We start from the raw sequence: 13,702 nt of genomic DNA, 5'->3' as shown, positions 1-13,702 counted from the left end.
TTTGTGGGCTATTGAGAAGAGAATCGGAGGATTAAAGAAACAATAAGATTAGGTGTCGTATGACGCGTTTTGGGGTTTTTTTTTTTAATGAGTTGAGTACTCAAAAAAATCCAGAACGTTGTTAATTTCATGCAATTATTGTGATGCCCAAATCCAATGGTGTGGATTTTCATACTAGAGTACTTCATCGTATGCGACACAAAGATCTTCTACAATCCAAAGTTGATAACATAGTTTACCTATATATAACTATAAAAAAGGGTAATACCGTGTTATCCCATAATCGAACATTCTAATTATTCATTTTAAATGAAACTTAATTTAAGTGATTATTCTTTACCTAAGTATAGTAAAATATAGGCTTTGCATGTTTTTAAATTGTTAGTAAATTATAAAAAAGAAAAAGGAGTGGGGAGAGGACGAAAACTTGGAAACCATTTATTTAAGCACAAAAAAGGATAGTATCGAAGTAGAAAAAGAGCAATACAAATCTTGCAAGGGATAGTGAAGTATTCATCATTGCCTTGGGGAAAAAATCTGGCATTGCTGTAAGCTGCAAGTGCATTTTGTAAAACCCTTTCCAAATGTGGGTGGGTGCAAAATACTAATTCTATAATCACTAACTAATATTATTGTCTGGCCTTTGAGAATGCAAAATTGCACGTGAAAATTAGAGGAGGAAAAGGAAGATACAATCACTCAGCAACAGAGGCATAAATTTTGTACATCATCTCATGAAAGCTAGTTTCCTACTTTCCTTCTCGAACCAAGCGTCAGTTTTGGAAACATCGGAGTTTTGGTTGGATTTGGAACCCCCCTTAGCTTCCCGCCATTTATGTCCTTTTTGATACACAAAACAATTGGTGCTGTGTTCCAATTCCATTCTCCAAGGTGATTTTCCTTCACCGGTTTGCGTGAAAAACATCAACTGTGTACAGCATCATCTGGCCTCCTGTTTCCTTGAAATTTACAATCACCTCCCTTTCTCCCCCCGCCGCTTCTGTTGCGCGTGAACAGTTATCTCAAAAAGCACTTTTTAAGTTAAAATTTTAAAATGAAATACGCTGAATAGTATGAATTTAAAAAATTGATAAGGTTATATAATTAATGTTTTTGAATTTTTAATCATTTTGTTTATTTTATCCTACACAATTAATGTAATTAATTTTAAATATAAATAAGAGGGGTTGATTCAATTAAATATTGTTGCATAATTATCTTAATTTTCGAATTTTCAATAAGATGTTAGTTATGCAAACTAGATTATACTATAAATTTTGAACTGAGTTTCCAATCATCAATTGGGGAAGCTGGGATTTTGAATAATCTTTTAAACCAAATTAAACTCATCTTCAAAGCTACCCACTAATTAAAACCGTTCAATTTTGCTTGAAAATCAAGCGACATTCAACAGCAGAGTCCAACGCACAAACGTTTATCTAGCTTTCGAGGAACGTGGAGTCGACGGGCTCCTGAGCGGCGCGTGTGATGGCAGCCCAAAATATGGAAACGAAGAGTCCAAGGGTTGGTGGAGCTGCACAACCATCATCACATGCTTTGGTTTGAATGGTTTCTTCATTTTCTGTATAATAGTGGGGTGAAACTGCGGCGTTTTGGTGTTGTGGGGGTTGTTTTTATTTTTTAATCCCAAATGCAAAAGATCGCTCTGTCAAAAACGATTTTTTATTTTTTTTGCCTCCATTTTTCAAAAGGTTGTTTGAAAATTTTCTGAGAGCTTTATTTTCGACCACAGGTATATTCTGTCACTTTCCTCTACTTGTTGGATTGAGAATTTGAAGCTAAATTTTCACACCTTAATGGCAAATATGACCCACACATGAACAACTCATGACTCAATAATTACGGTTCTGTTTCATCTATAATTTTTTATTATTTTATAAATAATAAAAAATTAAATTAGGATCAAAGCTTTCAATACTTTCTCATTCAAATTTTTATATTAAAAAAAGGATTTAATTCTTATTAAAAAATCTCCAACAGAGAATTATGTTTAAACTATTACATCAAATGCTTACGAATAATTATTGGGTAAAACATGGTACCATATACACCTTTTTCATAACCATATAAAGATCTAATTATGAACAAGATAGTAAGTAAATTATTCTCTCTCTTTTTTTTTAATTTTAAAAAAAAATTTAAACACGATTCTTTAAATAGGAGGATTATACATCAATCAGTGAGTTAAATATTGGAATGTAAATTTTTTCTATTTTATATCAAAATCCATGTTCTGAAATTTGCAAGTTAGGGTTTTTATTTTATTTATTTTCCTTCCAATAATACTGATCCAAATTAATTAATTAGCATGTGAAGGTGCAGACATTAGCTGCCCCTGCCAAAGTGTTCCAAACTCAACATTATCTGGATCCCTCAAAGGTCAAATTGCAGCTTAAAAATACTTGTCAAAGCTGAGGCTGAGTGGTCCTTTTTTTATTTGTATCAACGTAGGGATTTATTAGGAGGCAACCTAACCACCCTTCACAAATTTTGATGTGTCCCTCAACGATTTTATGGTGTAAAGCAGGTAAGGTAAGGTGTGGAACCGAACGTGCCAAACGAAATCATTAGTAGAACAAATGGTTTTATTGCATGAACCAATCACTTACTAAATGATTTAATTTATCATTTCTTGACTCTAAAATTGATTTTTTGGAGTACTATTCTTGTCCGCTACTATTATTAAGTTTGTTGGGATCTCTTCTCTCGGGGGCATATGATTTTCCTCCAATAATGAAAGTATTAGTTACTGTTGCCTTTGACTCTAAAACAAAGTTATTATATATTAAATAATTTGCTCCTTTTTTAACCTACAACGTCCACAATCGTTTTCACTTCTGAAAATACCATTAATTACTGTCGTGTGTGAAGAGGTTTTTGTTGTATATTTATTTCGGAAAATATCATTTTTTTCCCATTTCATGCTATCAAACTATAGGCTTTTAATTATTAAATATAGTAATATTCGGTAGTAAATCCATTTTATGTAAAATGCATAAGTTTCTCTAATGGGTCCAACATTGGGTGCAAAAGTTAATAGAAATGATTTAGGAGATCAATAGCACCTAATTTACAACACATTTCTAACTAATTTTTGATGAATTTGTCCATGGACACAGGAAAAACTTACCATAAGAAAAATATTCATTTTACATTTTTATATGGTAGGTAAGACAGCATTTTAGTAACATGAAATATTTATACTAAGTGCCAAAAAAAAAAACCAAAAGATAGTATGTATGTATTTGGGGATGAGACATTTTTTCCCAACTAGGTGCAAATGCAATTAGAGACGTAAGGTGCTCTAATTTGCTGTTGTGATTTTCTCGACACATGGGGCCCCTCCTTTCTCAAGCTAGGCCAAACTTATCATCACCGCCTTTAACTATTTTCTTGGAGCCTCTCATCAGATCCAGCTCATATATGTATATTTTATTTTCATCTCAATCCATAATTGCATTATTGATTTAATTTTATTAAAAGTCCGTTCATTTAATCACTGGAAAAATGCCAAAGTATTGTATAATCCCACTCCCGGCCATGCGATTATTATTAGCACATGACGAGCACGTGGTTTACCTGCTTGTTTGAGCATGACACGTCAACGAAAATGTGAAAATTGTTGGCAAAGGTGAATTTTTGTTTAGTAGTAAAATTTGGGTGGTCCGGACCAAATCCAACCCAAGAGCAAGTTGCATTGCAAATGGGAGTAAGTCTGGCATCAAATCAAACTACTATTTGCTAAGCTGGCGTTGAAAGTGGTAGCATATAATTGCTATAATTTGTCACATCTATTAGGGACGGGGGGATGCGCATGTGAAATGCTTTTCAGTTCCCTTCCATTTACTTACTATCAGCAGCAAGAATTTGTTTTCTGGCTATGGTGTTGAGGTGGAGTAGTGACGATTTGGATTACGACAGTTTCATGACTAAATATATTCTTGCTTTCCATAGGAAATGAGCAATGCCTAATTAGTGATGAAATCACATGTAATTATTACATAAATAATCAACTTTTCATAAGAGACATGGTAGTACTACTACTAATTAACAGAAGAGGAGAACTTAATTTTTAGTCAGTGATAGATTCTGCTCTGTCCTGCATGACATTATCTCTTTTGTTTTCACTTGATCGCCATGGAGCAATTGTTTTTCCTCTGTTTTTTTCTTTGCCAAACTTGTTCTCACCTTATCTTGGCCAAAACTGAACTCGTCCACTTACACTGCTTACTTGAAAGTTTTTGGGGCTGTTTTTAATTTGTGGCTGAAGTAAGTTGTTGTCATGGTCCATCTCAATCCCCTAACGAACAAGCAATCCCACATTAAAGTTGAGACTTTGCCTAACTTCTCATTCAATTCTTAAATGCTTTGCTTTTAGTGTTACACTTTTACATTTATCAAGCCAGAGTTCACAGGTAAAGCACCATGGATCTTTAACAGAAGGTTTGGCAGTCTTTTGAATGATAGATGGCCCTAATCGAGGTACCACCATTAATTCCATTCCATTCGAGATTTTCTTTTAATTTTGACTTGTGTTATTCATCTTTTTTTTTCTTTTTATATTGAATTAAGTTATTTTTGGATGAATTGCGTGATAATTACTAAAGTTACTGTTTAGGCAATAGACCCCACGAATAAGAAGGAAAGTTGACAGATTGTTTCGATACTTTGAAGAATTTGGACTAGGCCCAGGCGGCTGCTATAACTTTGATAGGTATGGACTTTCTGTCCATGGGTACTGTTCAGTAGCCAGGCTGTACGACCAGCGTAGCAAAAACGTGGTAACTCAGGGTCCACTTCAGTAAAAAAAAAAAACCAAAGGATATGAACGTGGGACACGTTTGAGGCATGGACAGACAGCAGCAGCAGCAAAATAAGAAAAATGTAGGAGACATTCTTGGCCTCTAAAATCTTTCATTCCCCCTTCCTTAAGGCTCTAACCTTATTCATGTTACTGTCCATGAGGATGAATTGCTCTTTTGTAGATACTTTTGAAGTCCACTTTGAGTATTTGTATAGCATCATCAAGCAAACAAAACTGAAAGAATTACATCTGTCCTGTTACAAGTTGCAATATCAATACAAATGCCTGAATAAGTATGCTTGTAGGCCATTGTTTTTGGAAGAAATATTTTGTCCCCAACATTGAAAATAAATATCCTCAAAAAATGAAATTGGGAATTTAAGATGAGGATTACACACATCAGCAAAAGAAAAAGGGATAGGCAGGGGCAGGGGCAGGGCAAGATTAACAGACACATCAGCAAAACGAACTGGGGTCCATATGGAAACATGAATATAATCCATCAAAACAGCTAGATGTTTCAAGAAAGATGGAACTCGTGGCTAGCTTTTGCAGCAAAAATTCCAAAAAAAAAAAGAACAAGGCAAAAGAGAGAGAAATGTGGGTAGCCATAAGAATTATAAGTTTATCTAAATATATGAATGAGTTTGCCACATACACAAAATATATAGCTAACCATTGTAGTCTGCTTCTTTCACTCTTAGTAGCTATTTGGAATTTGGTGGGTCCTTGCCAATCCATTGAAACAGTGTTTTTTCTCTTGGTGTGGGCCTAAAAGTGAGAATAGGTGGGCCTCAAAAGGTCAAAGTTAATGATCTTTTGTGGACTCTTTCAACGAATTGGCCCATTTGTTCTTTTATGGGGGGTATATTTGCTAATATTAGCCAATAGGGCAGCATTCATTTTCATTTGGAAAGGTCCTGCCACCCTTAAATCCCTCTATTTCATTTATTGAATAATTGTGCAAGGAAAACAAAAAAAAAAAAAAGGGGTAGAGACATCATTGTCATAAAATTAATTTTTTTCAAAGTTGGACATTCCATATGATCTCTATTTCATTAACTTTTGTTTTGTGTATATTCAAACAATTAACAAAAAAATTAATTTATTTTTCATTTATCCTTTGATTTGGAGCAAATTGGTCTAATACCATCAAATTTTTAGTGCAACTTCTTATATTGAATAGATATATACCTTACCATATATATAGCTAGGTGACACTCCTATAGAATAACAGAAAAAGGGGTTGATTATGCTTTCAATTGACACATACCTAAACATGAGATTCATTAATTAATTATGTTTTTTTTTTGCACCGCAATTGTGCGGTCAAAAACGGTAAACATGATGATGTTTGCCAAATTGTTTTTAATATTAATGTGATTAATTACATCATGGATTTTTTGTTTTGTACCAAATTGGAACAGATATGATTGATGGAAATTCATATTTGGTAGTGGTATTATCAAAGGGGTCAATATGGGATTCTTCTGTCTAAATCAATGTGAGTTTATTTAATTAACCTCTCTTAAGTTATCGTTAAGTTATGTGTATGAACTTTGCTTAGGCTAATGTCGGTTCTCATCGTCACCATGATCACAAAATTAAAATGATAAATGAGAGGGAGAAAAGGCAAGGCATTATGACTAGGATGGAGTTAAAATTAATGAGTTACGTACTAAAGATAGTCGATACAGATCAAATCAGTGGTTAGCGTGGTTGAAAGCATAGTTGGCTTTTCACCCGTTTCCCTTTTTTTTTCCTTGAGAATATGCACCAAATTAAATAATGATTGATAACTTGATTAGTTTCTGTTTTCTTTTGCATGATAATGAATAATGGACGTCGAATTCCTCAAATTTTGAACAATTTATCTATAGACATTAAACTGTCTTAATCTCATAATATGACATCTCAACCAATTGTCCATCAATGTTTAATGCAAATAATATTTTGATCCAAATCACTGGAATCTAATTAAGTTATTTGTTTTCTCTTTTCTTTCTCCCTGTGAAGAAGCAGCCCTTACTTTATTTAAGACTCTTCATTTTTATATGACGGCTGTTGTTATCTCTTATGAGCCCTATTTATAACAAAGTTTGGATAAATCTATCAAAGTGATTAAAATTCATACGACTTACTCTTGTGTTATTTGTATTGATTCGGATGTGATGATTAAATCAAACTCATCTACTTAAACATGATGCATATAGATCAATGTCATAGTCGTTGGACAATACCACCCAAAAACCCCACAAGAAATATTTCCTTTTTAACTCTATGTGTGGTAGGTTCGTTGGACTGTACCACCCAAAAACCCCACAAGAAATATTTCCTTTTTAACTCTATGTGTAGTAGGTTCGAAGTTGTACAGTTTGGGAATGGCTGCTTGAGCCCCAAAGTGCGTGTCCGTTGGGGAAAACAAACTAGGTCCAATCCATCTTTCTTTTTACGTCTTGGACCACTTCACCAAATGGGTCCATTTCCACGTTTGCTGTGCAACCTAATGCATCTTTCAATCTTGAGAAAGACGTGAACTGAATGAGGAAATGAGAGAGGTAAAAAAAGAGAAAAAAAGGTTCTATAAAAAATGGTCACGTAAAGTAAGCCATGCCTTTCGTTATCATAGCCGGATGGTTTCCTTGATCTTCACTTAAAAAAGATTTAAAAGTAGTAATTATTGAAAGATTGAAACAACTTGAGCTAATTTCAACTCCCTTTCACTTGAACAAGTTCGATTTAATTGGAAGATGATGAGGATGACAACTCATCTTATCCATTGTAAAGAGTCGTTGCTTTACTTCCCACTGATCATTAACATTTCTAAAACGCAGCCTAGGGTCTAGCTTTTTTAGTTGCTAGCTATCCTTTCAGCACCAAGGCATTTTAGTGCTGCACTATGGTAAACGATATTAAGATTGGGATTCTCCTTGTCCTGTCTATATATATATATATGTAGGAGAGTTCGATATCTAAATGAGTACTCAAGTAATAAATTGGTTAAACTTGTAAGTTTTGGGGGGAGTCCAATCAAGAGAAAGAAGGCTAAAACCGACACGAATTGTCTGCTTGCTTTTAGAAATGTAGTCATGTACACACCATGAATACCCTTTGGCATGCATGAAGAAAATATGCAAGAGAATGCCGTTTTAACATTTTCTTCCGGTATAAGAAATAGTTTTTATATGTTGTTATTAAAGATGTCTAGAAATACGGAGTTGACACGAATATGAGACTTCACATATTAATAGTACTAGCTTTTTCCAGGTTTTATAAATGCAATATGATTTTATCTTAATGTAGCATAAGATAAATTTACATAATTTGTATTGCCAAGAAGGAACTGGGGAGTGAAGGTAGTTTTAATAAATATCAAACATGGAAAAGGGGAAAGTGATCTTCCTTTGAGTTTGGATTGCCACAAACTGAACAGGACCCTTCACGAGAGCCATATCCAAAAAACTAGTGTACAAGTTGGTCCTACATGATCCGAACATATATATTTAAATGTGTGGGCAAACTTTCCTGGTAGAAAAGGGCGCTTTGGTTTTTTGTTTGTGCTATCTGTCTGTCAATGGCCTCCCAATTAGAAAAAGGGCCATTCCCCCTGGCATCCTCAATTGCCTTATCTCTAAAATTTATGACCCATCATACGTATACACTCAGCTGCTAAGGTTCTTTGAGGATCCAAGATCAGGGAATAACCTTAGGGCTGCTGCAAACCACAAATTCCCTCATGAACAGCCCACCCCCTTATCTATTTATTTCCACAATAATTGAGTGTGTCCCCCTCGAGATACATACGAACATGCAATTTGACTTCATCTTTGAAACACAAAATATTTATTTGGTAGGCTACAAGATACCTGATATGGTCAAGTGTGTAGCAATCACTAAGGACCTTTTTGGTGGTATATATGAATACGATAATTCTTGTGAGCTTTTGTGATAATATATAAAAGGTTAATTAAAATAAATTCGGATGGTAATCAAAGATGACATTAAAAAATTTGATGTAATCTTTATTATTCATTTTTCATAATAAATATTTATCTCTTTGATTTTGTTCTCTTTGAAAAAAGTGATTCAAAAAAGATTGTATGAGAATCATTCATCAATATATCTAGTGAAGTTTCGTTATATAAAGGCACATAGAAGTTGTTGTGTTTGGTATGAAGGAAAATGTGAAGAGATAGAACCATTTTCTTTCCTATGGTACCAAACAATAAGATGAAGAAAATTGAAAACAAAAGGTAAAACCCAAGATATTAAAACAACTTAACCGCAGAGGGTAAGTGAAAAATGGCTGAAATTGGATTGATGGATAAATTTTGCTCCAATTTTTCATGTAATAGATGGTTTAATTCGACTATTATTCTTCTGAAAGTTTCATTTTCTTGTCCATTTTGTTTCAAGGCAGAAAAGAAATACAGGAGGAATCATAGGCTGTGCTTTTTTGAGGCTTGGATTAGTGCTCCAAAATGATGAATCACGAGGGCCCGGTGTTACAGTTGGTGGGTTTGGTGGTCTTGATTAGGTTTCATTGCTGGGTTCAGAACTTTTCGATTGCCTTGGGCTTGTTTAGCCCAGGATAATTTTGCATTGACAACCCAAAACTTGTGGAAGATCACAATGCAGAAAAAGCGCAGCTTTCACAGCTAACTGTCATTATAATAATGACATTATAATTAACTATCATTAATTAAAATTTTGTAATTAATAATTGATTAATTATCATTATAATAAACGTTATTGGTTATTTTTTATGTCACGTGAGGTTGATGTAATGCTGAGGGTGAAAATATATCATTTGATAATGTCAACATGCTACACAAGCACTATGTAGTATAAAATTGATAAGTGAAATTTTTATTAATTACAGTTAATCAACTGTAAAAATTTATTTGACACAAAAATAAAAATTTAAAAGTTTGAATAAAAAACTTATTTGAATTTTTCTAAAAAAGTTTAAGAACTTTTTCGATATTATGACTTCATAAAAAAAAAATATCATCCAAAAGTACAAATTTAAACTTTTTAAAATTATTTACGTAGATTAGTATTTATGCATTTAATTATTTTGACGATGAAGAAGTTATTTAATTAGGCCATAGACAAGGAAGCAGAGGAATAACAAAGTCAACTTCTAGAAATCATTGAAGAGACAAATGTGACAAGGATTGCTCATATTTGTTCATCCCTTATACGTTCGGTAGTCGCCAAAATTGCCGAAGTCGGATGGCACTTATAAATATGCTAGGGGGATTCACGAAGAATATATAATAAGCAATATTAGCTAACCCTAAATATTTTGTAATCTAAAAAGGTTCGTAACTAATATCTTTGACTTGATAAGTTTAACCCAAACTAACGTTTATTTCCTAAAAAGTAACTTGGAAAGTTGAGCAATATCTATATGTATTTCATTATCTAGCTAGGTCTCAAACATATATGCATAAATATATATATATATATATATATATATATATATATTTAATGATAAATACATATTTTGTCCTTCTTAAACTGTAAATCATGAGTTGCATCAGCATGATGACTCTGCATATATGCAAATTGCAAGCAACATTGTCCATCAATTATGAACAGAAAGAAGTACAAGGTTTTGACTTTGTTAGTAGCTTAAAGAAATTTGGCAGGTGATGGTGGCGAGCAAATGAGGGCTAAGTTTTCAACGAAGCACTTTTGTTATAACTCAAATCTCATAAGTATATATGTCAATGTTTTGGGCTTCTGGCCCCCCGTGTCTGCATATCCTATTCTTAACTCTAGAACATGAACATCAACAAATAGTGCCTCTAATTTATTTCCCTCTTACTCTCTTCTAGTGGGGGAAAGCAAGTCTATCACTTTTACGTTTATTAGTCAAAGATTCATCGTGCTATGCGTCACTCTAGCATTTTGATACCAAGACAATATAAAATTACAATATTAAAATCTCTTTATATATGTATTATTTCCGCCATGACTCCCTCTCTCTTATTTAAGAAGGAGATTCAAATTCTAAATTTAAAATAACAAATTATATATCAATTAATTTTTTTTTATTTCAAGGAAAACCAATACATGCATTGTTACTCGATAAAGTGAACGACCATCCCGCTCCAAAAACAAGTTAAACTCAAACTTTTTAACTTCTTTTTGTGCCATTAAGTTGCTCATGGCAAATCAAATTACCTCTAGGAATTAATAAGAAACCTAAGCACTAAACAGTTAATAATATACGTATTTTTATTCCCACTTATAACACAAGTTTGTTATATATATAGTAAGAAAACTATAAAGTGCTTCCACGAAGTATTCTCAATAAATGCACTAAAAAATTTCATTAATCGTCCGTCGTGTGAAGTAAACATGCAGGTAATACATATCGGTAAATGTGACTAGTAGGGTGCAGCAAGTGATGAGTTCCATGTGCATAAATCAGAAGAGATTTGGGTCTTCCCCAATTCTTCGTAAAATGGTAGAGAGGTGGCAAAACAAATTAGGCTACTTAAAAAGTTCCTATATTAGTAATATATAATACCGGGGGAGTTAATGTTACAATAATCAAATAACTTGGTCCAGGTGTGGGTTCCATTTCAATATTTGACTACATCTTCATTTATTAGTTTGATTATCTAATTTTTAATTGATTGGAGAGATTTGAATTGACTGTATAAAGATCATCGATCCCGTGAATCATGGGGTTCTGATTGGTATAAATTCCTCTTGTTGATATGAACCCCACATACTTTAATAACGATCTTAACAGTAAAACTTGATGAAATTATTATCCGCATGCACGTTTTATTAGGTCTTAACGAGCACATCATTTAACAAAGAAAAATGCCATACTTTTAGATAACGAAGTAAGCTATATAGAGTAATCTTGTACTAGAGTTGGCATTTCATTTTGATTTTAATTTCTCACATTTTTGCTTCAGAGAATGTCATTCATATCCAAGCAAAAACGACTTCTGTTCAGTTTTCATTATCACCAAAAGGGCATATATAAAAATGACAACTGCAGCAATGGTATTTGGAAATAGGAAACTGATGCAACTGAAGTTTTGTTTATTCAGGTGATAACCAGAACGTGAAATTGCTTACAATGATGGGAAATAATCTTATTCCCATACTAATATAAGATCATACATATTCCTGCAAACTTTATTATTTGTTCATAGCACATGAGTTCTGCTATAGCTCTAGTCTCTGGAGGTTTCTTCCAAAGGTTTAAGCATTAACAAAAGGGTATATTTCATATCGGAAGTTACAGCTGCCACCAACAACTCTACCTCCTTCTTTCCCATCACAGCAGCTGGGAAGCTCGCCAATTATACCGTCAAGGCACTTCTTACAATCACTGCTGGAAAGGTCCCTTGTGCACTGAGTCAATCCATAAAGTTTCTGTGAGCCGTAGAGCTCCGTCTCTCCAGTGGCATACAGTTTGGGAGTTGCATAAGCTTCGTTGGCCAGTTGACTAAGCAGTTCCTTAGTCTTCTGATTAAATGACTGAGGATCACTCACATCTCTCAAGTTCCACATGTAGAACTTGTTTTGATTATCAATCTGGCCAAAGAATTCCGTGTTTGAATACTTCAGAAGACAGTTGTCGTACCAGATAATTGCACCTTTGTTGGAAGGGCAGCGTTTGCGGATTTCACTGCCTGCTTCAACAATACAGGTTTTGCAATCTGGGGTTGACACATCGCCTCTGCAAAGCGCAAGGCCATACGCTTGGTTTGGCTTCTGGCCTATGGAACCAAGGCCAAAACCTGAGGGAGGAGCTTGAATGGAGAGGTAACCAGTGAGCTTGTTTAAGTTGTCTTCATAAGGGTCATGGGCGGAGAAATTCCCAGCGTTTGAACAGAAATGGAAGAGAGGGTCCACTCCAAAAGCTGCTTGGAGAAGGAAAGCAAAGGTTAACAGATAAAGAAGGGAGGGAAATCTTGAAGAAGACATTGTTGATGTTAATGATGATATTGTAATTAGCTTGGTTGTTAAGCTTTAGGACCATGAAGTTATTTATAGGGATAATTTCAGGTTTGACCAAATAGATGATAGGTTTAAAAGGCTGACCTTTTCCGTTCCCTTTTGTTCATTGTGCAAGCAAGGAGACAGGACATTTTCAAATGTGGGCTGCGGCGCTAAGATAATTCTTTAATGGGTGAGCTCAAAACGCACTTCATCAACTATCATGCAGGACTAGTAATAATAGTGGGAATTACTATATAGAATAATAGAACCAATTAAATAATACCTGATTCATTATCATGCAGAATGAGTTCCTTCATCTTGTTTTCTATTATACTAATGTCGTTAGAACAGTAATATTATAAGAACTTAAATATAATAAGAATCCAAATTCTCTGTCCCCAATATATGCCCCATTCTCTGCTCCATCTCTCTCATAAGCAAGAAAAGCAAAAGAATCATGGCAGAACTTGTCTTTTACTCAGATTTTGCTGTGAGATCAATACAAAAGCAAAACATAAAAAAAGCTTTATAATTCATTACATGCGTTTAGTTTGAAAATAACTCAAACTCTATTAGAAAATAATAACCGATATCTTGACCCTCCTGTCCAAACTCTACTCCAAAACTAATAAAATATTAATTCAAATATTAATTTCAATAAACTAACTCTACCCATAACTGATTATAGGTATATATTAAAAACAGCTACAATAAGTTTTTAATTTCAATGACCACTTTGGTTACTCTGTTAAAAATTGCTCGCTATCATTCGTATCAGGGACTGATTTATGAATTTTTTTAAGTGATGTCATTAGGATGATACTCAAAATTTTTTTTCTTCATCCAAGATCTACTAAAAGAGTACTTAGATCAAATTTAATACGATATTGCTTAGAA

At 33.7% G+C, this 13,702-nt stretch overlaps 1 protein-coding gene and 1 long non-coding RNA gene across 2 annotated transcripts; one reads left to right on the top strand and one right to left on the bottom strand.

Annotated features, from left to right (window-relative positions):
- The first annotated feature begins 4,402 nt into the window (after positions 1-4,402).
- Positions 4,403-5,150, top strand: LOC148762221 (uncharacterized). The gene is made up of 2 exons (XR_016027208.1): positions 4,403-4,503; positions 4,640-5,150. It is a non-coding gene; the product is annotated as an uncharacterized LOC148762221 (long non-coding RNA).
- A 6,729-nt stretch (positions 5,151-11,879) lies between these two features.
- LOC18596131 (antimicrobial ginkbilobin-2-like protein) lies at positions 11,880-12,832 on the bottom strand. The gene has a single exon (XM_007024412.3). The coding sequence runs from the start codon at positions 12,788-12,790 to the stop codon at positions 12,062-12,064; it is 729 nt and encodes a 242-aa protein (XP_007024474.2). The 5' UTR covers positions 12,791-12,832; the 3' UTR covers positions 11,880-12,061.
- Positions 12,833-13,702: the final 870 nt, after the last annotated feature.

Source organism: Theobroma cacao, chromosome 6 (assembly GCF_053813885.1).
Source record: "Theobroma cacao isolate CCN51 chromosome 6, ASM5381388v1, whole genome shotgun sequence".
Lineage (NCBI taxonomy): Eukaryota > Viridiplantae > Streptophyta > Magnoliopsida > Malvales > Malvaceae > Theobroma > Theobroma cacao.
This window is presented reverse-complemented; position numbering and strand designations above follow the sequence as displayed.

What these genes read in the sequence shown, in the direction of transcription:
- LOC18596131 (XM_007024412.3), bottom strand. Translation starts at nt 12,790, where the DNA reads ATGTCTTCTTCAAGATTTCCCTCCCTTCTTTATCTGTTAACCTTTGCT.